Below are 26,594 nucleotides of genomic sequence, written 5' to 3'. Positions count from 1 at the left end.
CTGGTTCTGTAGAATTGGTTTAGAGAGAGAAGAGAAGGAGGTACTTCTGGGATGCAGTTAATCTTTTGTATTGTAGAATTCTATGTTAGCATGAGAGAATTTGCCAGTTTAAGCATCTGTTCCTTTCCGTTGACAGAGCAGTTAGTCTGTAGGCTTAATATTAAAGTCAAATACTGAGGAATAAATTTCTGACAAGGTAAAAGGCTTTTACAAATAATAGTATTTTTCAGTGCAATAGACTTGTTTTTATTTGGCTATTTTTAATATGGTATTTTTTAGTTAAGATTTCATCTGTGTGCTGGATTAATAATTCTGTAGTATTGAATAGGGAATTAAACTTTGGAAAATAGTAAACCTTTACCTTTTGTTGTTTGTAGATAAAAATACAGGGGAACTTCTCTTGAAAAATGCATCTCAAGACTATTCTGGTACATACAGTTGTGTTGCCTCAAACAGAGTTGGCACGGATGAATGTTCTGTTGAGCTGAATGTCACCCCTCGTAAGTGTTTGCTGTGTAATGGTCACATAGTGTTTTCTGTATTAAAACTGAATAATCCTGTTTCTCTAAACTCCTAAAAGGTTAAAACAACAACCCTGTTGTATAACCAGTGGTTGCCACTTCAAGTCTTCACTTCCCAAAATGTTTCTTTTTATGCAGAAAGCTGTAACTCTTATTCTTGTTTTAAATGCATGTGGTTGAAGCATACCCACTGCGATTCAGTGATATACTGTTAACCTGGATCATGTGGAAACATACTGTTTTTAATTTTGAGTTGAGAGAAAAGAAGTTGTTTGTATAAATTTGACACTTAACAAACAGTATTGTTATTTATCTATTCTAGCTATAAATACAGCTGGTATAATTGCTGGAGCTATTATAGGAACTCTGCTGGGTCTTTCTGTACTGGCTTTTCTCATCTTCTGTTGCTGTAAGAAACATAGAGAGAAGAAATACGAGAAAGAAGTACATCATGAGATCAGGTAATGACATATTTCTAATTTCTGAGCAGTATTATTTGAAGATTAACTTTTAAATGTGTATTTCTGCAAGTAAGATACTTAACAGTTGAGATTTCTCTCTTAATCTGGAAAGCTTATTAACATACTAACAGCTTGTCAGAGAACTTTTTGTTTTGAATATGGTGTAGATAGTCATGTCTAATTTCAGTGAAGATTTTAAAGGCAATGAATACTTGAGTTTTTCTTTAACTTAAAGTAATATGTGAGCCTATTTTGGCTACTGTGTCAGAATAGAAAGAAACATACTGAAAACTTGTTTTGTAGGCTCCCATATAGTGACAGTGACTGAACTCTTGTTCTGCAACTGTTTTTTTGTTTATTTCAGAGAAGATGTTCCACCTCCAAAAAGTCGCAGTTCAACAGCCCGCAGCTACATGGGCAGCAATCGTTCTTCTCTGGGTTCAATGTCTCCCTCCAATATGGAAGGATATACCAAAACTCCGTATAGCCAAGTCCCAAGTGAAGACTTTGAACGTACTCCTGGTCAAAACCCAACCTTTGCACCTTCAAAGGTAGCTGCACCTAATTTAAGTAGAATGGGAGCTGTTCCTGTGATGATTCCAGCACAAAGCAAAGATGGGTCCATAGTATAAAATATTATTAATTTAAATGCTGTTTTTTAAGTGTTCATTGTAAGTATTAAGAGAAAACTACGTGTCCCATCCCTCATTTGAGCAATGGCATGCAATTCTCCTTCAAGAAAATGAACAAGTTAGTTTGAAAAGCCACCAATTCTTATTTTTAATTTTAAACTTACTAGCATATGACAGATGAACTGTTTGCTAAAAGCATTGAAGTTCCTAAATAAATATCGGACACTGAAGGTATTTGGACCTCTGGTAGGTTGCTGAAGAGACGCTGTCAGCTGATATGCAGTTCTGAATATGTAACAGTGAGACAAAAGTGAGAAGTAACAAAAGCATTTCATACATAGACCATGAAGTTTCTCAGAGTTCCTGAAACTTTATCCTCAATTTTAGAATAACAGAAATATTTTAACTTGGCCAAAGTGTGATGTAGTTGCAGGGGGCTGAAATACTGAGGATGACTTTGAATTCTGTTCAAACTCTGAGTATTTATGCAGTTCTTTAACCTGGTAATGTTTGTTTGGAGCACTTCTTCTGACTTCTATCTCGATACAGGTCTTAATTATACCTTACATTTTCCCAAGCCTATTTAGATTCTAAGGCAGTGCTCTTACTTTTTCCAAACCGATTACCTAGAAGCTCCATGGGGTTTTAATGAAAGGTGTTAAGTAACTGGAACTTGATATCTGCCCTCTTGCTCTAACATCACTTTGGAAACATCTTTTCCCATATACATGTAAGCGGTAGTTAGCCTTTACTTAAGATGCTGATATCTTTCTGTATGAATTTGCAAGTTTAAAGCTCATTTCTCCTTGCTTCTCCAACAGCCCTAAATATTCTTATTGACAGACATTTAGAGCAAGAGTTTCATGCTACCAGAATCTGATAGGAAATAGTTATCCAGAATTGGTGATATGAATCTCTTGTTTCAGGATTAAAAACCCTTCTTCACAGTTTTACAAACTTAAAATCATAGAGTAGAATCACAGAATCGTTAAGGTTGGAAAAGACCTTTAAGATCATCAAGTCCAACCGTTAACCTAGCACTGCCAAGTCCACCACTAAACCATGTCCCTAAGCACTACATCTACCCGTCTTTTAAATGTCTCCAGGGATGGGGACTCAACCAGTTCCCTGGGCAGCCGGTTCCAGTGCCTGACTAACCTTTCAGTGAAGAAGTTTTTCCTAATATCCAGTCTAAACCTGCCCTGGCGCAGCTTGAGGCCGTTTCCGCTCGTCTTATCACTTGTTACTTGGGAGAAGAGACCGACCCCCACCTCGCTACAACCTCCTTTCAGGTAGTTGGAGAGAGCAACAAGGTCTCCCCTCAGCCTCCTCTTCTCCAGACTAAACAACCCCAGCTCTCTCAGCTGTTTCTCGTAAGACTTGTTCTCTAGACCCCTCACCAGCTTCGTTGCCCTTCTCTGGACATGCTCCAGCACCTCAGTGTCCTTCTTGTAGTGAGGGGCCCAAAACTGAACACAGTATTCAAGGTGCGGCCTCACCGGTGCCGAGTACAAGGGGACAATCACTTTCCTAGTCCTTCTGGCCACGCTGTTTCTCATGCAAGCCAGGATGCTATTGGCCACCTGGGCACACTGCTGGCTCATATTCAGCTGGCTGTCGACCAACACCCCCAGGTCCTTTTCCACCAGGCAGCTCTCCAGCCACTCTTCCCCAAGCCTGTAGCGTTGCATTACAGGAGGAACAGAACAATTCCTTATCTTAGTTTCACGCATGCTTCTGATAGCCTCTGATGACTGATATTATATACCTGTGGAAGCTGGATTTAAAGCTTAGTGCAGTTTGAATCTTTGTGGATTTTTTCTTCTTTCCTATTCTACTTCCTTTCCTCATCCTGTGCTGGGAGGCAGGAGGGGGGAGCCCCTTCAGCTTGTTCTAGCTATAGATGTTAAACTGCAAGGTATTTTGGATAACTCTAAAGGCATGTAGTATGTGGCACTGATGTTGATGAAGGAAGTATCTGAATAGCCTGTTGAAAGATACTAGGTTTATCTGGATGTCGCAACAGTGTGAGAGAAAACATTTCTCCAAACTTCTAGGTTTAGTGTCTGCTTTTTTGTAGCTGCTTATAGATCTGTGATAAATTCTTTGGCTTACTACTAAATGTTTGTCCTATTTGTAGTTAGGGGCACAATTTTTGACTGACACTATTAATATAAAGAACATACCCTTCATACTGAATTTAGAAACTTGAGTGGCTATTAAGTATTCTAGACTTAGTTTTACACATTTGGGACTTTTTTAGATTGTAAACTGATACTGTTAGAGATCAGTTTTTTTATCTTTCATGTGTGCCTTTTCAATAAACTTTGCCTGATTGTAACTTCAGTTTTAATGAAATTTCCGGTGCCTAAATTTACTGTTTGAACAGGTGCTTAGATGATGGTACAGTTCTTAAAACATGACACTGTGATCTGATTTCTTGATTCTTATGTACTATTTATACCTCTTCATGCCTATTTTTGGATGTGACTTCAGTGGCTCTCTCTGTATTGTTCTGCATTTCAAAATGTCAGTTACTCCTTCAATTGCTAATTGTGATCTAAGTGTGTATATTCCTGAAAACTGTTCTGTTGTTATACCAGTGAGATAGATGATTGACTTTTACTTGTGTGGTAAATAATAGATTTAGTAACTGTGCCAAACATATGCTTATGAAGAACAATAGATGAGGAGACATCTTCTTGCATCCAATTATTGTGATAGAAGAGACTGCTGAGATTTTAATCATGCACTGATTGTTTACCTTGAAACTAAGGCCTTCCTTCATGAAAAGGGTATAGTTATTATAAATACAAGTTGAGTACAAAACTAAACTGAATCACAGACTGAGAGATAGCTATAAACCTAAGCAACCAGGCAACAAACCTACTGAATTTGGTTCTTAGCCATCTGTGGATGTACGTGAGATCAGATGTGGGGTTTGTTTTTTTGTTTGTTTGCTTTTGTGGTTTTTTTTGTTGTTGTCATTTTGGTTTTGTTTAGTTTTGGGGTTTTTTTTGTTTGGCCTGAGACCCTGTGTTTTCAGTCAGGTAAGCCCTAGGACACTCAAGAACAGAAACTTATCTCACTAAAGCATACAGAGCAGAGTTTACACATACTTAATGCTCTGTTAGCTTGTACAAAATAGTAAATGGACAGAACAGAAGGACAGCATGATGTGCGCTCAGAGCCTAGCTGTTAGGCTTAGCAGCCTTGACAGTGTCTGTCTATTTATGTAATTGCATGGAAAATAAAAGAAATAGAATCTGACATAGTCCTTATCTGAAATAAAGAACCTCTGACTTGGGGTAAACTTTGCCTCAAGTTGGTATCATCATGCCTTTTTGAATGGATACAATGCTACTATGAAAACATAATACTGCTAGTATAAGTTATTTCTTTAGTTAATAGATTGTTCACTTACACTGGATTATGATTCTCAAAAGCAGCTACTATAGTTTAGCAATGGTTTCTAGCTGTGTAGGAGATGAGCTGGTTAAACACATGAGGTGTCCGATCTTACAGATAACTCTGCTAACAGAACTCTTCTAGGAAATAATGGCAGCTGATACACCAGTTAGAAGGTGGCATTTTTAATGTCTCATTTTATGGAAAGAAAAAAAAAAGGGGGGGGGGTCGGGGGGAGAGGGGTGGGGTGGTACCATTATGTAAATACTCTAAGCGAACTCAAGAAACCTCTAGTTAATGTCATGACTGTAAACTTGCCTGTTGAGGACTACTATATATATAGAAAAAAACCCCTCAATTTTAGCATGGTGTGAATAAAGTGTTAGACTTGTAATACTGTAGAGCTTTACGTAACACTTGTCCATACATTACAAGCGTTTTCATAAACTTTCTGAAATGGATGTTTAAAGATATTTGTGCAAAACTTCTTTACCTAAAAATGAATACTTCTTCCAAAACTGTGTAGTGTACAGAAATGCCTTGTTGGAGGGGTAAAACATGATTTTTGAAAGAAATGTACAATGCATACATCTTTATCAATTCTGATAGTTGCATTCATGTTAGATGTATGCTTCATGCTTAATAGTTCAAGTAAGACTTCTTAATTGCAAGTTTTTCTGTAATGCTGAATATTGTATATTACTGGTTTCCATGACAGGCTTTTGGTTTTATTCTTAACAGTGTATATTCTGGATCACTTTAGATCTTTGTTCCAGTCTAAAGACATAATACTACTTGTGTCACTTAAACCTTGTTTTATACACTTGATAGGTGCTTTATGGGACCCTTTGGTTATTGGTCCTCTAGCATTGAGGCACAGCTCAATTGAAATTGGAGCAATAATATTTCCTGGAATCCAAAATGTTACGATGTTACGTTACGCTTCTCATGCACAAAGCATGGACTTGAATATTGTTATGAATTTCAGCATAAGGTTTTATATTCACACTTTTGGGGGAATGGTATTTTAAAATACAAGTATTGTGAGTGAATTTGTAAAAACAAAATCCAAAATTTTAAAATGCTGTAGTTCCATGACAGACTTGTGTACTTTTTGAAATAAAACTGTTGGAGAAAACAGTAGTCTGTCTTTATTTTAAAGCAGCACTTGTGTATTGCTTCAGCTTTCTCTTTATGTAATTGGAAGTGAACTAATAAATATGGCTGTGTATACCACGCTGGCATTAACCATTTTATTGCTTGCTTTCCCCCCCCCCCCCCCCCCCATTAATGTCTAAGGGAAGTAAAACTTTAGATATTTTAAAATGTGCACTTATTTGTGGTTTCTAATTGTAGATGCACAGATGTAGTGTTCAATTTTAAAAATGTACCGGAGCAATCTCAACAGTTGTTCCGAAACCTAAGGCTGGAAACAAACTTTAGGTTGAATTTCATCCCTCTTTATTATAGGTAGAACCAAAAATTCCTGAAACTGGTAAATTCTTGTCTTTTAAAATTCAAACAAGCAGATTTACAGTATTCAAAGCATGTTGATAAAATTCTTGGTTTTATATTGTCAGTTAGTATGCATCTTTTTTGATTCAAATTAAGTTGACTTGGGATACTCCCCAGCCCTTGGCCTTGCAAACCAACTGATTACTGTCCTTGTAATTTTACCTAAGATTAATGCAATTTCTCCAGTGTCGTCTTGGGCACATATTTAGTTTTAGGAAACAGTCTGGCATGGACTCTGTTTGCATTAATGGCATGTATTATGTTTATATTGTTGGAGGCCTAATTAGCTTACTTTTGTTCATAATGTATGCATATCTTCATATGTTAACGTATATCTTCATATGTTAACGTGTACCTGTGCCACGCCAGATGTTTCAGTCACTTCGTTGTGTATATATAAAAACAACTGTTTGATACATGTGTGCACAAGCATATGAAGTTAAATGGAGTAAGAGTAGAAAAACCTTTAGAAATTTTTCTATCTCAAATAAAGATTTGTGCTTAAATACAAAAGGAAACCTAATGAAAATGAAGGTTCAGATTTGTCTCTATTTGTAGAGCCGTACAAAACCTTTCTACACCCTTTTAACATTAAGACTTCGGTCCTTTCCTAAGGTGGCAGTTTTGTCAGAGATGGCACTTCCATACCTCAGCTGCTCCAGGTCTTGTATTTGGAGATGAGATGATTGTGAATCAGAGAAGCTGAGTACCTCCAGCTTGTCTGTGGGAATTCCGACAAAAGATAGTGCTTTCCTGAGACTGTCCTGAAAGAATAGCGGGCACTTACCGTGTGTTAGTTCTACAAAACCTTTGTGGTCCTTACCTACGTTATTAGGTAATGCCTTGGATAAAGTTTCTTAAAAGGTCTGTCTTGCTGGTTTTTTTTCTCTGAACATCTTAGACTGGCTGTGTACTTTGAGCTTACCATTTCAAATTTACTTCTCAGATGGAGAAGCTTGAGTTCTTTCAAGCTCTATGATAATGCTGATAGGCAATTAATTGTTAGACTGTTTTAGAAAACAGTAATGCCAGCAACTTAGCCTTGCTTTCTTGTGTGTAAAATCCATAAAAGAAAACCAAAAGAGCTTGTGAAGAAAACAGCTGATCAAGGAGCAAAAGCAAGAGTAGAGTGAAAGAAGAATGTTGCCTACCTTTCCAAGTCTCAGTTTACTCTAAAATTACCCTTCACTTGTGGGATGACTGTAGGTGATTGCTCACAACATGAAGACTTGCATCCTAATATAAAAATAATCTGTGTACTTGAGTTACAGTGATTCTGTTGCTTTTTTAATTTGCTCTAGGCTTTTTGCAGAATGGGTACAGGCTCAGCTATCAGGAGAAGAATATGAACCTTTAATTTTATAAAATAACCACTCTGGCAGAAAACTGGCCCGGAGGACTGCATTGTCCCTGCTTCTGACTTCCATTCAAAGTCAAGTTTCTGAAAATAGGGATCCTTTAAGGATCCTTTGATTTTTTTCTATTGTTGTATGTCAATGTTAGTGTCACCCTTATAAGTTGGAGTTTTGAAGTCTTCAACTTTCAGCTGTTGAGTACTGCCCAGGTTGCTTTGAATATGCAAAGTCAATAGGATTTAGTGGCAGCAGCTGCTAGCTGAGTCCTCATTTTTAGTGGATCAGCAGAGTCATTGAAATTTCCTTTTTTTTTAAGATAGCCTTGACCAGATGAAGGGCAATTCTATCATATTATTCAGGAAACATTAAGAAAGTTGTGCAACTGATATACAGGAACCCTGTGCGACGTCAGGATTGCTAGATGGCGAGAGCTTTATGAAGAAGTTGAGCGTGTTGGTTACACAACTTGATTATGTAACAATTTTAAAACGCAGCAATATTAGAAGAGACATTAACATCTGAAAGCACGTCGCTTTACCTTCAGTAATCTAATTTTTTCTTTGGGGGGAAAACCTCTGGAGGCAGTATGTCCGCTGGGAAGTGTACCAAGCTGTGTGATGCAATGACAGTTGTCCCACTTCTTGGGGCTGGATGCTGTGGTTCCGGGAGCTGCAGGCAGGCAGGCAGGCAGGACGAAAGCAGAGTGCTGAACCTGAAGGGTATTGAACTCTTTCCCCAGAGTACTTTTCCTAATTGCAAAATGGGGAGAGGAAAGCAGCGAGTCTGATCAGTTTGTGGGGAATTTTGCAGGAGGGACCTGAATTCTGGAAGCGCAAAGGGACTGTCCAACTTCTTGAAGCCTTTCCCTACTCGGGTTTCCAGCAGCATTTGATTTAGGGGTTTGCAGACAATCTGCGAAAACTGTTTGTATTTAGAGTTGCTTATGTAGCCAGTGTATCTTCCTTGCTTAAATTGCAGGGTCTTGTACTCTTCCTAGCATGAAGTAATTTCTGTATGTGATGGTTTTGGTTATATTATTGCTCACAGTACTGTGTAAAGAAACAGGCAGAAACTGTAGACTGAAGTCCCCTGAACACCCCACACAGGGCACATGGTGAAACACAGTTTCTTGGTGCTCTGGGCCCAGACATCTCAGGGGTGCAGTGGTCACTGAGGTTAGGCAGCAACTCATTCAGAATGTGGTATCAAGGAATAGTAAATCAGATGGTAAAGAGCTATAAAAGTAATTTCATCTACTACCATTAGTATAATAGTTTCCCATTATGTCAGTTTTGCAAATTACATTCCATGTGAATAGGAAAGAAACAGATTTTGTTTCTTGTGGCCAGTTACTGCTGTACAAGTGAAGTAACACCTTTTCAGTGCTTATTATTTGGAATGCTCCGTGATTTGTAATTGAAACTATTATCCCATACAGGAATCTGAATCTCCTTATTTCATATCACTTGATAATATTTTACTTGTGAAACAGCAGTCAGGATTAGTCAAATTTCACAGAAGTTAGTGTGCAGCAGAGGATCCATTCTCGGTGTTTAAGGTCTCTGCAAGCAGCAGCGGCACCGGCTCACAGCATCTTGCTCCTCATCTGAACGGGTGCTGTTTCTAAGAAAATATTTGCTGAAGTCAGAACACCTGTGCTATGCCTTACTTAACTGTGGGAGATCAAGATAAAATTGCTACTTAAGATTTCCATTTACTAGTAGAATAGCTCAGGTGGGAGGGATACTGATACCCTTAGAGCAGAAATAGAGACAACCGGTGGTAATACATAAAGCTACTGAATTGCTTGTGACTGCTAAAGAAGATGACAACTCTGGGACACAGCTGGTGGTTTGTGGAACATGTCAAAAAGCTTATGTTGTGGCTGCTAGCACCAAACTTCTTATCCGGATAAATAAAATGCCCTTCCATGTCACTTCCAATCCTGCAACTGTCAAGAGCAGAAACAGTTCATCCAAGCTGTAAGAGCTGTAAAATACAAAAGAAAGCTTGCAATTACGTTAATATATCTCTCCCTGTTTCTTGTTGGTACACAAGAAAAATTACAGCTCACTAAAAGGATGCGGCTTCAAATGAGCTGTTTGGTCTTGCCCTGATTTCGTCCTTGTATTCTGTAATTCAATATGAAGTTGCTTAAGAATTGCAATGTCTTCTTCTCTGACTTCAGACCTGAGTTGTGGTTTGGGTGACCTCTTTATGTAACCTATTTAATTTAATTACCTTGTATCCCTATTTAAGGTGAGAAAACTCACTGTGTTTAAAACACAGAACTTTAAAAAAAAAAAAAAAAAAAATGCCATGGTCTCCCATACCATTGCCAGCCCACTTGGAAAAAAACTTTTTATGGCTAAATGTGAGTGCTTTGTGTTGAAACAAAGGAATAAATTTTGTGTTTGGGAATACTGAACACCTCTTGCTGCTGGCGCTTGGGCAGCCTGCATCCCTTTCTGCGGCTAAATGCGACCGTACGGCTCTGCTGGTGGTTTGCAGTGACTTGCTAAGAAATGTTAGGTTTTCCAACAGAAAGCAAAATAACCGTCTTAGGTGCTGGAAAGTTATTTTCTTATTTCTTACTCAGGATCATAGTTTAGGCAAGAACAGGGTTATTGTAATCTGCATCAGATAAGGCATTTTGTTTTTCTGTATAAGCTCTGAGAAAAAGCTTTAAACTGTACAGAGATCATTAAAGGAAACATTCAGCTGAGGTGTGAATGTAGTTTTTGATAGGTTTTAACAGTTGTGGTGAGTAACACTATATTCTTGTTTCCTTTACAGATGCTGTATTGCTAGGCTAGAAGTACATACTTCTACATCCCTTTTATTTACCAAAAAAAAAAAAAAAAAAAGTGTAACTGAAGCCTGGTTGACTGGTATGGACCAGACCTTAGAATTAGTCATTAAAATGTCTGTTTTCCTCAGAGTGAAGTTAAGGTCGCCCATGATGTTTCTTCATTTGCAGCTCATTCACGAGAAAAACACATTGTAATTGTATCTGTTGGTTTTGTTTTAGGAGCAAGACAAGGAAAACTGTGATTCTTGTAGAGATAACGTACAGTTCTGATCGCACTAGACTTGCGTACTTTAAAGGCATTGACGTTCTAAGCGTCAATTACATGTTTTTAAAAGCAAGGTTATGTTGCTACTTGAAGTATTTTAGGTGTATTATTTAAATATGATATATGCATATCAATGTGATTTTTTTAATAGTGAATGAACTGGGTGGGCAGGCAGGAATCTCAGACAACCCACTGAAATCCTTTATTCCTAGATGAAAGAGCTGGAAGGAGTGTTAGAGCCTTTAGCTCAACAGTCCTCTTTGTTGCCTGAATTAGCATAATTTCCCTGCTCCCGGTGTTACCTGGGCAAGCTAGGATTTTAATCAGCACTCCGAGTGGGGTATCCGGCTGCCAGTGAAAACTGGGTTATTATATTACACACGTGAATTTTATTCTGACAACATTCTGTGTCTGTGGCAACTAGTTAACTTGCTGCTAGCTTTATGGTTTGTACACACGGGGGAAATTGCTGAACATGCAAGGAAGCTTAGGACATCGTTAATGCTGGCCGTGGCTAACAGAAGCTCATTTGCCTGCAATAACAACAGTAACAAAAGGATCCCAAGGCAAGGGAGCCTGATTAACGAAGTGGAGGATTAGGGTTGATGTCCTGGCTTTGTCATGTCTTAGCCATGTGATTTTTTTTTTTTTTTTTTTTTTTTTAACATTGACATCTCCTTATTCCACATCTGTTAGAATGGAGATAGTTCTGTTGACTTTTAGGGACTTCTGGAACTAGAGTTTCCCATCACATTCTCATTTCTTTAAAGCTGTCCTTGATGAGTCTGTTCAGTCTTCACCAGCTGCCCATCTAGTGCTTATTTTCACTTCTTTCGTAATCACAGAGAATTTTCAAGTATATGTATTGAAAGACAGTTACCTTGGTCAGAACATCTGTGGTTGTCTCTGTCTCCTGCTGTTTCCTGTTTTGTAATTCTGTCCTGACTGTAGTCACTCTTCCAGTACTTCCAGCGCTACCTGGGTATTTCAAGTTGTAGTAAAAATGATAGTAGGGCAGATCTCATTAGGCAGCTTCTTGAGGGAGAAGGATCCCCCAAAGCCCATTGCCAATGCAAGGGGAAACGCGTTTCCTCCGGAGGCTTTGTCAGAGATCCCGGCTGGGATGCCTGCTTGGCATCACCTCCGAAGGAGGCGGCTTCCCTCTCCTTCCACTCAGCAGCATGCAGGAGAGAGTATTCGCCTGGGCTGGCGTCCCTCATCGCGCAGCTGGGTGGCTTGACACTCCCTCACCACCCTTTTCCCTGCTGCTCACTTACTAGTGCGTTGGAAAACATTCTCGGGATAAGGTAGCTCTTCATCCTATTTATTTTGCAAATACAGAATCAAGATGTGTTGAGTACTTCTCTTCGTTACTGGTATCGGAGGTACCTAGCCACGTATGCTTACACTGCCAGGCTGAGATACATAAAGAGAGACGCAGAGCTCCTTCTTGTCGTCGTCGCGTTGGCCCTGTCAGCAGCAAATTACTCTTTGTGGTTTGGCTTTTTCTATGACTTTCCTCTGCCTACAGCTTCCCACTTACATTGGTGGCTGACCTTCCTCTTTCTATTACATGCTGCCTTTTTATTTCTGATTGCTGGATTTATTTCCCTACTGAAGCAGGATGGATTTTTAGACTGTTTTTCCCTTTTCTGAGTACAGTACGTTGGTACTGAACATGCTTTTGTGGAGGGTCATTCCTTTTACTGATCTTTGCTATCATAGTTTTTGTTCCTAACCAGTTTCACTCATTTGTCTCTGGTTTAAGCATTAGGCACTTTAAACTAAATACACCATATCTTGTATTTCAGACTGACCCCTGTTTTTCCAGCTTAAATGTAATAAGGTTATGATTGCAAGTACCCGGGCAGACAGAAGTTTCTCATTAATTGATATTTTTTCTTGCAAAATCCAAAAGAGTTACCCCATATTGTTTATAAGTTACAACACTGGTGGGTGGATTTTTTTGTTTATTTGCTTTATCACGGCTGCGTGAATAACCTGAATAACCTCTAGCTGCGTGCTAGGTTTCACTTGCCAGACTGCATTTTTCTTTTTTTTTTTTGGTAGGGATTTACTTAGATGAGAAGGAAAGAAGAAGATCAAGACTGAAAGTATCAGGACAGTGCAGGCAAAGGAGAACAGATTATGCTCTATTTGTTTCCTTTTGCCCTTCTAGCTCATTTAAGCATCTGATTTTTAAAAACTTTTGCTTTTCCAAACAGCCGGGGGATCAAAAGCTCTCACCCCATCCCAGCTCATCTCTCTGTGCCATATAGCAGGTGTTTTTCTTCATAAGCAGGGTATGTTAATTGTCTCTTGACTCATTCATGAAAGGGAGCGAACAGGACGTGCTTGATGGAGAGCTGTCGTTAGGTGAGCCCCTACTCGCACGCCTGCCTTTTCCCTGAGAATAGCTAGATTTATAAATGTCTTGGCTTGTAAGAGCTCTGTTTCTTCAGGCTTTTCCAATAGAGTGGGATAGGATGAACTGTGTGCGGAACAGCTTAATCTTTATTTAGTAGCCATATGCTTACTAATTATTAACTAGTTATCTGTGTGAGAACGATTAATGCAAGAGGTTGGAAATAGGAGTGTTGTCTTAGCTGTGGTGCGAAGACAGGAATACAGACAGAAGGGACACTTCTCGCCTCAGTGTTCAGTCCCAGTTAATATAAGTATTACTTAATGTGATCAAATACAATTTCAGGCTGATAGTAGAGTTCTTGTTCTTGTGATACTAGAGCTGAGGATAGATGTATTAGGTTAGGGTGGAAAATAAGTTCCAGGAGAGAAAAAAAAAATGCTGCCAAAATCTTTCAAAATGGAGAAAATGTTAGATAAATGATCCTGAAAATACACTTTTACACTGTTACATTCCTTAAAAGAATAAGTATATAAACAATAGCCAGAATGAAGTTGTAAAACAGATTCTCATGCTAGATAATAGCTTTAAATACAAAGAAGGCAAATGTGGTGATTTAATGCCAAGCAGTACTTGGTACTGATGTGAGTTATGCTTCCAAGCAAGGTTTTGTGAAGGTACTCAATTATTTTTACTGTCACGTGCAACTGGAAGAGTTTATTTGATGTGTAATGCTAATTGCAATGTGGCAGTTTGCAAGGAAGAAAATGAGATGTTACAGAGGTCTCCTGAGTCAATTGTTTTTAATTACTGGTCTTACAGAGAAACTGTTGTGGCATTGAGGCATGTTTTAAAAAGCTGTGAGGACTGGTATAATAATACAGAAGCCTGTAAGGAGCTGAAATGATGGAGTAAGAAAATGAGGTGTTTCCAGTAAATGCAATCTATCCATATACATTTCTGGATTATTAATTAGGAAGAGTTATTTTCTGTTAGAATGTCATGTTTGGAAAATTAATATTGGTGACTGTCAGCAGAGTTTAAGTACAGGCAGCGTATAGAAGAGGCAGTTTTGCAGCACGGAGTGGTGGCAGAAATGCTTAGTTATCGTTTTTCTTACCATATCAGTCTTGGAATATTAAGTCAAAGAGTACAGAGATGATAAAGAACTGTAACTGGAATAAAGAATTATTTTTTACTATCTTTTTGCAAAAAAGTATCCCCAGAAAAATTCAACAAAAATAGTCAAGGAACTAGAACTGACTTCTAAGGAAACGGTGAAACAGCCAAGTATCCAGATTGGGATGGGTCGCTGGATTCTTTGAGAAAACTGAGTGTTTATAGCAGTAAACAACAAAAATGTGTGGTTCTTCGATAATTCAAGTTACTGGTATGAAACTGAGGAGAGAGACATCTAAGCAGACTTTGACAGATACCTTAAAAATTGATGGCAGTAGGTATGCGCTGGGAAGTCCAGGAGGATTTTCAAATAACCTAGGTGAAGATACTGAAAATCTGCTATTAAGTTAAGCTTACAGTCGTTTAAAGTCCAGTGATAAATGGAGTCAATTTGCTACATCACTGCACTGGTTTTCTGCAAGACACTGGTATAAACGCTCACCTGAATGACCGTAACGTGGGTGATCACTGGAATCGTGCATTTAATTACTGTATATTACAGTATCTAGCCTCTTGTTAATATAGATTAATGATATTCTTTCTTTTTATAGTATGACATCGCACACAAGATTGGTGACATAACAGTGGTATAAACATGAAGAAACAGGCATCATTTTTTGCATGACTTTCAAGTGTGGTGAAACTGAAGTACATTATGAAATGAAGTGCTGGTTTTTTACTCTCACTTTAGATTCAAGATTGTTAAGTAGGCTGTATTCGGTTTTGTAAGTACCAAGTTTTTTCTTTTGCATATTTTTAATGCAAAGTTTACAAAGTGACTACCAATGTTTTTCTTGCTAGTTCTGTGTTTTGAAAAGCGTGCACAATCACTCCTCCCTGCCCCACCACCACGGAGATTCAAAAGCTCGTGAGGTTAACAAAATCAACTCAGGTAGTAGAAAATATAGCCTTAAGCAGTGGGGCGTTGAAAGAGATTGTAATCTGAAATAGAGTAGTTTGGGTTTTTCCTAGATTTCTGGTCTGCTGATTTGATAGGAAGTGTATCATCTATTCAATGCTGTAGTGATACCAATGAGGTCTTACAACCTGTTTGTGAAATGCGCTGTGTTTTAAGATTGTATATATTTTTTAACACTTAATAAAATGTACTTGAACGTTACAGTTAATACATGCTTCAGCATAATCTGTTAATGCAGGTGTTGTGGTAATTCATGTCTGTACACTGCCTCATTCCTTCTGCTCCCCAGCTTACCCTGCAGGAGACCAGAGGGAAGAAGAGCGCGCTCTTCAAACCGGGCTAGTTATGGGGTCCTTGTTGCCTCCTGCGATGTGGAGACTTTGGGTATTGATTTCATAATGAAAATATTAATCTACCTAACCATGTAAGGATGAGACCACTGTAGACTGATCCCGTGGATGGGAGCTTAGTAATTAATTTTCGGAGCCTGGTACCCCACTGGTACTCAGGCATTTTTGATAACTCGTTATCTTGTTACAGTCCACGTAAATCATATCACACTGAAGGACACCACAGCATTTAGGAAGTAACAGTGAGCATATGCAAACTTAAACCTGTCTTTGATCAACTACATCTCTCTGTGCTCTTGAGAAATACTGGTGTATGTGCACGTGCTGGTTTTTTACTGTTGTAAATATGTAGATACTAATTTAAACCTTAATCCAGTAATATCTGTTATGCTGTGGTCTGAAGGCAACCATATAATCTATTGGTGAAACTGGTGGTTACAATGCTGAAAAAATAAGTTACTTACTAAATTATTTTTGCTTCTGTTTTTGAGAGGAGTGCAGCTAATTCTAGAAAAAACTCAAAACTTTTGACCAAAAGATCTATATAATCGGTTTTGCCACTGTGCATGAAAAAACAAATAAAGCCATCTAAGAAACCAGTATTATCTTCATGAGAAAAATGAGAGGAGGGATTCTAAATGTCCCAGGTTTCAGTAGCCAATTTAAAAAAAAAATCAATCCAAATCTAATTTAAGTTCAATCTTACAATTACAGACAAGATACTTTGCCTTTAAGAAGCACTTGTTTTTATGCCAGTACATTACATTCCTCATTCTCTTCTTTGACTCCATGCTGCCTAAACTTGTCTGTAAGTGAATCTGGCAAGTAATCAATCAGGGTAAAATTCCATTGGGACCAGTATGAAAGCTGCCTGGTCAAGAAGCAGCAACTACCTGTTTAGTGTATGTTCTGTAAGGTAATGATTTATAGATAAAACTTATCTTTTTTGCTACAGTGTGCTCCATATAAGATGAATGAGTGTCTTTTTTTCACCCCCTAATGATTACCATCATCTAAGTGCTTAACTGCTAGTATTTTAGGAAGGGAGGAGAAAGGTAGGAATTACTGTGCAAGCTTATAGTTTTGTTTAAAAGCTGAGTTTTGTAAAAGAACTCCTTTTTTGCAGAAAAAATCTGCATAACGTGATGCACCAAAGTGTGTTCTTGAAGGAACAAGTGAAATAAACTATTTTTTGTACTCAAATTCCTACCTAAATTAACTTTTAATATTTATATATTTTAAGTAAAGAAGTATGTAACAAATGCTGTAATTGAAGTTAAATGTGTGTCCATTTTGCAAAGAAATTTGCATTTAGTTTTTCTTCAAGGAACTAGTAGCTGCACAACTACTTTGTCATCTGTCTAATGAGTTGCTTGGCTAATCCACATGTTCTTACCAGATGTCCAGATACCAACACTGGAGTCTTTTGAAAGGTACTGTGTGTTGGGTATTTAGTCCAGAAGTCTACGCTAATGAGGTCACCAAGGAAATGTTAACTTTATGTGCTGTGGCATAAGCAGGGTACAAGTTTGAAAGCTTGTCTGATGCCACACAGAAAGTCTGAAGATTGAGTCTGACTCTCAATCTGCTTTCTGCCACCTTTCTCGGGCTTGGAAGAGACAATAACGAAGCCTGGAGGTCATGCCTGTATAGATTATTGTGACCAGGTGGCTGTTTAGGACTGATTGTAGATGTCAGGAGGCATTTTTACTAGGTTATAGATGAATTTTTCAACCGTTTATCCTTTGTATCTAATATGCAGAATAGCTTGGGCATGCATGGTCAGCAAGTGGAAAACACCCTGGCTCTTGTGCCAACACTGTTCAATGAGAAGTAGTGCGTTTCACATACCTTAACTTCTTGTTAGGGCTTGCTTTTCACAGGAGGGTTCAGGCCGGTGCTTGTTAGGTAACTGTGCTCTTGTCCACACCCAAAATTATCTCATCTGGTGTTTTATATGCAAGCTAACTGGCCTGGACCTGGAGTCAGACAAAGTCTAAATGTCGCCTATACTCAGTAGCCTGCATCTTTGCTGCAAAACAGATAAACTAACTTGCAGTGCTTTCCCACCATCTCTGCATAATATGTTGTTCTATCAAATGGGGATTGTTAGATCAAGCTGATACTTTACTCCATTTAGTTCAGACCACTTCAGTTTTGTTTCTTCATAAGCCATTGTAATTACAGACGTCTGAGGAGTAGCACTGTGCTTGTCCATTCTCGCGCTTACCAGCATCTTCGTGGTTACCAAGCCTTGCAGTCATGTAGACCTTTAGGTTTGATGTAGACTTTGGAAAATGTACGTTGCCAGCTGTTACTGAGGTTGGTTATGTGAGGTCACACTGCCTCGGTGGTGTCTGGCACGCTGTCTAGGGTTTAGGGCGAGCCAGGTAGTTCACCAGATGAACTTTCCCATGGTCTCTGGGCTGATTTGGATTCAAAGTTTGCCGTACAGGCAGTATGGCTGCAACAGGCTCAGAAATGGGAAAATCTATGCCAGAGCAAGGCAATTTCACATTGCTACAGCTGTATCCATGCCTGAATTTATATCCTGGTAAGTATTTGCATAAAATTAAGAAACCTCAAACCGTGACTCTAGCATATGCATTGTGAATGACAGAGTTCAGCATCCTACAGAAGGAATTGGCCCAGCCTGTCTGGCTCTTGGCTTTTCTTTCCTGGCCTTGGGCTATCTCCTATCTTGTCAGCATAAGCATTGGTGCAGCTGCCATGAGCCACATCAGAGACATGATATAGTTTAAAATTGCTTACCTATGGTGTAGTGTAGTTTTAACTCAGGTATGTTCATCATTTCAGTTCAGCAGGCGGCTGCACCAATATTTGTGCTGACAGCAGGGGAAGGAGGCAGTGTGAAAGTGGAAACAAGGATTAAAGTACAAAAAAAAGGCAGACAACTGCTTTCAGCAGCAGTGCTAAAAGGGCTGAAGGCACTCGAGTGCCCTGCCCTGAGCAGGGGGTTGGACCAGGCAAACTCCAGATGTGCTTTCCAACCTCAGCTCTTCTGTGATCCTGTGAAAAAGATGCACATACCCAAATTCTCTCTGTGTCAAAAAATGGTGATCCTCAGCTGCTGTGTAAAGTTGAAGGTGCTGGAAGACTACAGACACCTCAGCTTTTGACACTGATGTTTCCAGGTACCTCTAGCCTCCTATCCTGCTCAGAAACCCTTTAGTCTGAATAGGATGCACAGCTTGTGTTGTATTGCACGTGCATCCCGTTGGCTACCACACGTATGAACCTTCACGAGTGTCCGTAGGTACCCAGAGTGTGTTCCCAGGGCATCCTGCTCCAGTCAGTGTTGGGACCAAACACACCATTGCCACTTTCAATACTTAAAGGAGATGGTAGTTGATAATGCTGATGTTGTCTTCAACTACGAGCTTGCAAAAATGTATGCAGTTATTTTATGTGACTCTGAAGTAATTCTGAGTCTCTCCTAAGGCAGCTTGTGAAACATTCACGTGGGCAAATCACCTTTGGCTTCAGTGGCCGTGCAGATGGGTCACTGGCACTGCAGTTCTCTTTGCAGGTTCCAGGTCCCCTGTGTTACTTACAAAATATAGATGGATCAAATACAAATGAAGAGGAATAGCTTACTTCAATCTCAACTCCCGTAACATATGGAAGGTAAAGAGGGAAACCATTATGTCAAAGAAAACCCCAGCATCTTTCACTACAATTTGATGCCGTGTTCAAAGTTTGCTTGCTGAAATCTGCATACCTGAAGCCCAGCTCACTGGATTTTAACGTGACCGTTAACATGACATAGCTACGACTTTAATGTGGTTTATTCCAGTTCATTTGTATTCCTCATATGAATTTCATTGTTTACAGGAAAATGTGATACGTTAAGAATCTCAAGTAATTTATTTTGAATTGCTTCCTTATATAATATAATGCAGGCTGTGTTAACGTTCAGGAAGCAGCTAGATGTGAGCGGGAGCCTGAGCTGATACTGAATATGCAAAAGTGTTCACAATGCACTGTAGGTACTGTGTTCTTCATAACTAATTCTCCAGTTACAAAGTAAATGGCATTGATTACAATTATCACAACATAAACCATGAAAGTTTTGGCTGACAAAAAAATAATAGTGGAACTACTGCCTTCTGTATTAACACTGGGTTATGCTGCATTTTACCGTCTCTGAGCGTCTAACTTGCCAATGTCTATTCTCTCTGTCCTCATGATTGAGGCATCATTAATGCAACAAGTATTTGCTGTCCTTGCAGAAAAATAGTGTTCCCTTCACATATGTTTTTCTCAGCTTTGAACCTTTTTCCATGCAGTCCTCTTATTGGAAAACAAACTTTTCCAAAGGCTCTGATAGTCCTACTCCTGAGGTTAACAGAAAAGAAGGTGGTAATGCTAATAAATCTTACATCGTGCACTAACATGGAAATGAAGTGCGTGCAAGCCTTGTAGGACTCCTCAAAGGAAGCTATACGTGAGTTGCTGAAGCTGGGAAAGAGTGTACTAACACACCAAAGCCTGTCCTATGACAGACAGAAAAGTTTCATACTTTCAAATCCAAATTTTGATATATTTTTTTATAACTTAAATTGGGAACTAGACATTTCCATGATGGGAGTGCTTAGAAGAAGCTAGGCTAGTTTCAAACCTTAGAGCAAAATTTTACTAGACTGACTGTCTTTAACAATAAGCATGGGCAGTCATCGCCACTATGTATGCAAAGCGTTGGTCTATAGCAGTCGTACCCTGGATTACCTGCGAGCATGCAATCCCAAACCACAGACCCGATGCCCGGTAGTTAGCAGTGCTGGCTGCTGTCCCGGACGGTTTTAGTCCCAGAGGTGAGGGTGTGGCGGCTTGAGAGCTCTTGGGCAGGGAGACCGGAGCTGAGGTGGGGGACTTCTTTTCTCTGCCCTTCTCCCTCTCCCCCAGATCAAAATCTTGGCCTTTTGTAAGAAGTTTGAGTTTACAGGCAGTTCCTAGCCCTTGGTCTCTCGCCCTGGACTATGTGCTGCGGAAGGCTGGGGATATGGGCCGGTTACTTTCCTAGGACATAACAGCTGTCTTATATTTTGCTCAAGATTTTTTTTTTTTTCTCCTTCCTTGGCTTTTTTCTTCTTTTCTTAAAGCAAGAGGAGTCTTCTATCATGTCTTAGTGTTGTATTTCAATGACCAGTGTTTGACCGTCCGACAGTTGTTTGTTGTTCTAGGGCCTCGGCTTTGGCTTCAGTGCAATAAGCTAATGAGGATGGATTAAATGAGCTTGGGTAGGCTTTCACTGGAGTAAATTTGGTGTGCGTGTACAATTTCTACTATGCCAGCAGAATTATCTGGCAGTAAAAAGGAGCTGGTGGGTAGGTAGTATCTTCTTCTGCTCTGCCTAGATCCAGAAGAGGAGGTGCCGTTGGGAAGCACCTGCGTAGAGCAAAGGTGCGGTAAGCAGCGGGTCTGACTTGCTGTCACGATACAAATTCTAATGACTGTTGTGCAGCATCTCTGCAGAGCCACTACTGGCCTAGTTATATAAACTATAGTAGTAAGCAACGGAAATGGTAACATATAAAAATCCCTATTTGTTGTACGAAGAGCCACACATACTTTTCTAAATAGCTGCTCACAAGAGAAAATTGTAATAATTTATTCTTCATTTATGAAAGTTTTGAAGCATGTAAGAAAGAAACTTCTTAATTCTTTCAGTAGGGTTTTATCAGTTTATTTGATGATGAACATGATTTTTTTAACATATGCTTGCAACGGCAGTCCCCTAATTTCAGAATCCCACTGACGCTTGTGTGCCAGGCAGCTCGAGCCCAGGGCTCGATCCCAGCCGAGTGGCTTGATTGTACCACTGGCAGATACTTAGGTGCTGTGTGATCTGTCGCAGTGGACACTTGGGCTCAGGGACTCGGAGGTCAGCTGAGCACCTTGTTTGAGAATGCAGCAGTCGTACTTGCTGCACGCAGGGGACTAAGGGAGCATGGGTGTGACGAACACCCTCTCTATCTTTCTGGTGCAATGTGGCCCCTTATGGACAGCCTATGTCGCTGGCTGCACACGCTCTTAAACCCACGCTACAGAGCACGCTATCCAAACAAAGCTGCCGCCTTGTCTCCTGCAGCACGTTATTATTATTATTTGTGAAAAGAAGCGAAAGTGGTCATCCACAAGGAATCAGTGTGGGACTGGAAGGGAGGATGATGGCTTCCCCCGTGCAGCCCAGGGTACATGTACACTTCTAAGCAAAAGAGAAAGGAACTTGAGTGCTGGATCTCTGATTGCCTGGGGTGGGGAGGAAGCTCACTCCCTAGTGCTATTTTGGATGCTCCAGTTGGTGTCTCCAAGACAACTCTGCTATAAAAAGGAATCAAGGTGGACAAGCTGTAGTCCAGGGACTGGACCTTTGCCCTCTCTTAGTAGTATGCACATAAGCTTGGGATCTAGCAATCTCATCTTCCTTCTGGCTTGTTGATTGTGAGCTTTTTGGGGGTGCCAGGAGCGGCAGGAAGGCATCAGGCGGGTGCGCTGGGCTCCTGTGCCGCCCACGGCCGCAGGCCAGAGGGGACACCGGTGGCGTGGGCCAGGGGTGGATCCTGCTGGCATGGGCCAGAGGGTTTTGAATGTCCTCTGGTGGCAAAGTCTTCTGTAAAAGTGTGCTTATTTACCTTTCCCAGACTCCCTGGCTACTGCTGTGGTGAATGGAAAACTCATGATTTGCCTTTTTCCTTTTAGTAGCAGGAAAGTGGCTCGCATGGCATGGAGCTCCAGGAGACCAAGGGGAAAGTGGGGGTTTCAGAGCCACTTTCCCTGACTCCTAGGACTAGCTCCACTGATCGCTTTAGTTGAAGAGTAAGCCCAACTGTTATTGGACCTAAAATAATGCTATTGCTATTCATAAAATGCATTGTACACACGTAAATTGTTGTCCTATTATATTACACTAAAAAGCCATATTTTGGCATGTCAGTGGGTTGCCTGAAGCAAGAAAATGTATGGAAGAAGATAAACGATATATTGTATGCTGATATTGGTGGCAGCTTCTCTTCCATTGTGTCCCCTGTGTGTACTGGCTTGGCACTGTGCTTTCATGCAGAAGAATAAGGATTAGGTTGGTCCTGCTGTGAGATGATTCATGTATGGGGAATGTGCATATTCACAAAGAGTGAGATTTCAAGAGTACGTCACTGAAGAGAGGCTTGTGGTAAGAATCAATAATAAACCAATAGCTGAGCAGGGAAAACTGTTTTTAATAAAAGGATTTTAAACTAAAGTTGAAGTCTTAAGCAGTTATGATTGCTTGTCTGACCATTTTTGCTAAAGTTGCTGTTCTTCATTCTTTTTTTAAAATGTTTTTAGATATACAGTTTATTCTTTGATTTTAGCTAGTATATATACATTTATGTATATTTATATTAGATATTTTATTTTATATATATATGCATATATATTTTTAGAATATGCACTCCCTGAGGTGGTTTTCCAATTTTGTTATATGATTTTGCTTTAGTACAATGTCAACACTTATATAATACAAGAATAGGGCTGGATATTTAAAGTTAACGTAACAGCAACTAGATGTCAAACTGTTATTTCCTTCATCTAAAAATTCCTGAGATATGAGCTAATATTTAGCAAAATAAAAGTGTTTCCCAACTTTGATTTTATTCATGCTTTCCCAGAGATGTTAATGTAACCTTGTACTTGGCATCAATTCTATCCAGCAATGAGCACTGTAGGAAATGCATTTTATGTTCGTTACTTGTTTTTAAGGTACAGTGGAAATTCATAGGATATAACAAGCCATGCATTTGAGTATGGCTGATTTTCTTTCTGTACAATTAATTTCTTCTGAAGGGAAAGGGAACATCAAGCTTAGCATATTTCTCAGTAGAAAGCTTTCTCTGAAAGATTTTCACTTGTATGTAAGTGCCTAATTTCCAAATAGCATGTTATGTTAATCTTAAACAGACACTTTCAGACAATCTGCATTTGAACTCACTCCTCTGGAAGAATAAAAAAAAAAAAAGAGAGAAAAAAAATGTGGCAATCCACAAACATAAAGCTAGAAATAGTTATTCTGCTCAGATTTCAGCTCTTGTCTTCATCGTGAGCATCCCAGGCATGACAACATAGTTCTGGTATACAAGCCCTGAAAAATAAGATTTACAAAGCAAAACCACAAATAAGACTGTGGTTGTCTTTAGCTTGTCAGTTTGACTTCTGTCTAAGCGGATGAAAGGCAAGCGCTGATGCCACTGGAAGACTGCTTGGAAACCTGTGTGAAGCTTGTGTGTGCCTCTCATTTCGGTTCCCGCTGGCCAGGTAACCTCACCAGAGAGGCCCCTTCTTCCAGCCACTGCAGGCCCCTCGACGTGACTGTTGGTCACGAGTGCTGGGCCAGTAAGAACTGGTATATAGTACCAAAGGAAAAGCATGGCAAAAAAGCATCATCATCTTCATCATTGCTAATTGTTCCATGGGAGAGAGCCTCCTAAGCCTCCTGGAGCCTGTTGCTGCTCGCTCTGCTGGCCACTTTCCCTTTCCCCTCTTTACCTTCCTGTCTTTCTCCTTTTCTTTAATTTTCCCTGTCAAGTAACTTTCAGTATTAGAGTCAATGTATGCCATAAGTTATGGATGCTGCTAATGAAGCTCTGTGCCTGTAAACTTGTGCAGCAACTACCCATTTAATTTCTTTTTGATTTCTGTTGGGGCACAGCTTGTGGGCAGGGTAGGCACTGAATCAAAGGGAGGTGCGGCTAGAAAAGCACGGCACTTTTTGCTGAGCTCCATGATGATTCCCCCCCCCCCCCCCCATTTAGTTTGATCGAGTAGAATTGAAAAACAAAGCAAGCCAAATCCAAACCGTTGTTGCTCAGGCAACAAGATGTAGCTAAGAATGAAAACTGCAGCTTCATTAGAAGCGATAAAAAGGTTGTACTGTAGCTGCCTCTGGAAATCTGTGTTGATCGAATTCTGAGATCTAACCTGGGTGCGTCACAAACGCAGCAGTTTCAGTCAGGTCACTGAAATTCACTACGGGGGCAGCAAGGCTTGCAATGGGAAGCTGGTTTGCCTTTGGTTATGTGCATTCGAACACTGCTGCTCTTTGGAAGTTACTGTAGGGAATATCCATTGACTTTTCAATGTATTTTGGCAGACACAGAAGAGAGAAATGTGGTTAATAGCCTCTTGCCAATATTCAGTTCTGCTGGCTGTATCATACAGCCATCTAAGAAACCTGACAGGCTTCATGAAATTAGCCTCAAGCTAATTAGTAACGTCGATGTGTTTTAAATGTTAATATTGTTGCTCTACATCATCCAGAAACTCAAGTGGGGACCAGCACTCTGTGTATTCACTAGATATGGCAAAGTGTCATAGCCATGAACTGAAAGCTTTCTGAAATCTGAAAACGTTTGTCCTTTTATCTCCTCTGTACTCCTCTCTCAGTTTGTAATCCTGATTTATCTTATTGACTTAGTTAATGTTAACTTAATCTGTGTAACTGAAGAGAAAAAAAACACATGGCAAAACTTTCCTCCTTAATGATTTATTTTGATGTTCTACATTCCTGATTATGAAATGGCACATACAAATATGAAGAAAGTGCTAGCTTCTGCAGTCTTATTGTATCTCATGATATTTCACATTTTTTCCACTTTAGCCTCTACCTGCTTGTTTTTCTTTAACCTGGCAGGCAGCTAAACACCACACAGCTGTTCATTCACTCACCCAGCCCCAGTGAGATGGGGGAAAAAATCGAGAAAAATAAAGTAAAATTCATGGATTGAGATAAAGACAGTTGATGGGACAGAAAAGGAAGAGAAAATAATAATAACAATGATGATAAAAGAATATACAAAATAAGTGATGCACAATGCAATTGCTCACCACCCACTGACCGATGCCCAGCCCGTTCCCGAGCAGCGGTCGCTGCCCCCTGGCCAACTCCCCCAGCTTATATACTGAGCATGGTGTTGTATGGTATGGACTAGCCCTTTGGCCAGTCTGGGTCAGCTGTCCTGGCTGTGCCCCCTCCCAGCTTCTTGCTGGCTTGGCATGAGAAGCTGAAAAGTCCCTGACTAGTGTAAGCACTACTTAGCAACAACTAAAACATCAGTGTGTTATCAACATTATTCTCATACTAAATCAAAAACACAGCACTCTACCAGCTACTAGGAAGAAAATTAACGCTATCCCAGCTAAAACCAGGACACTGCTGGAATTAGTTAATGAAAGGGCAATTTATTGGGAGAATATTTGATTAAAAATATGAAACAAGTATGAAAAGTAAAAAAGCCCCACAACATTGTATACACAAAAAACCTCACACATATATTCACATGTACAATATTGTTACCCTTTATGATGTAGTTAAGGAATAGGGATGTAGTTAAGGAATAGGAATGTAGTTAAGGAATAGGAATGTAGTGAAAAATAAACCTACTAATATTCTTCTTTCAGGTGCTAATTTGGTTAAAATGTTAAAATGTTAAACATGCTTACTCTTACCACTAGCAAATAATGTGCAACTGCTATACTTAGGTAGGGTTGAGTCTAAATGTTCTGACCCAGACTGGCCTCGCTGTGTTAGACACTACGGGCAAACAGCAAGAAACCCATCCTACCACATAGACTTTATAAAACCTTATAGTAAAAGCAACCAAATGCTGAGAGATGAAGGGGTGGGCAGATGGTTGTCTTTATTTTACAGAGGGGGGACCAAGCCAGAGGTTGGTTAAGTGAAATACCACAGATCAAAAAGGAGCCCTGCAACAGAAAGATAACCCCAAACCATGTTTCCTCTATCAAAGTCCAGTG

The 26,594-nt window shown here is 39.7% G+C and overlaps 1 protein-coding gene across 1 annotated transcript in view; it reads left to right on the top strand.

The window, feature by feature from the left end:
* Positions 1-15,106, top strand: part of CXADR (CXADR cell adhesion molecule) — a gene marked incomplete at both ends in the record, with an annotated part of 37,145 nt that extends 22,039 nt beyond the window's left edge. The window contains 4 exons of the mRNA XM_082336448.1: positions 378-500; positions 844-982; positions 1,347-1,533; positions 15,065-15,106. Coding sequence (XP_082192574.1) covers positions 378-500; positions 844-982; positions 1,347-1,533; positions 15,065-15,106 — 491 coding nt within the window. The remainder of the gene's footprint in view (positions 1-377; positions 501-843; positions 983-1,346; positions 1,534-15,064) is intronic.
* Positions 15,107-26,594: the final 11,488 nt, after the last annotated feature.

This window comes from Platalea leucorodia (assembly GCF_965183815.1).
Source record: "Platalea leucorodia genome assembly, chromosome: 2".
Classification (NCBI taxonomy): domain Eukaryota; kingdom Metazoa; phylum Chordata; class Aves; order Pelecaniformes; family Threskiornithidae; genus Platalea; species Platalea leucorodia.
This window is presented reverse-complemented; position numbering and strand designations above follow the sequence as displayed.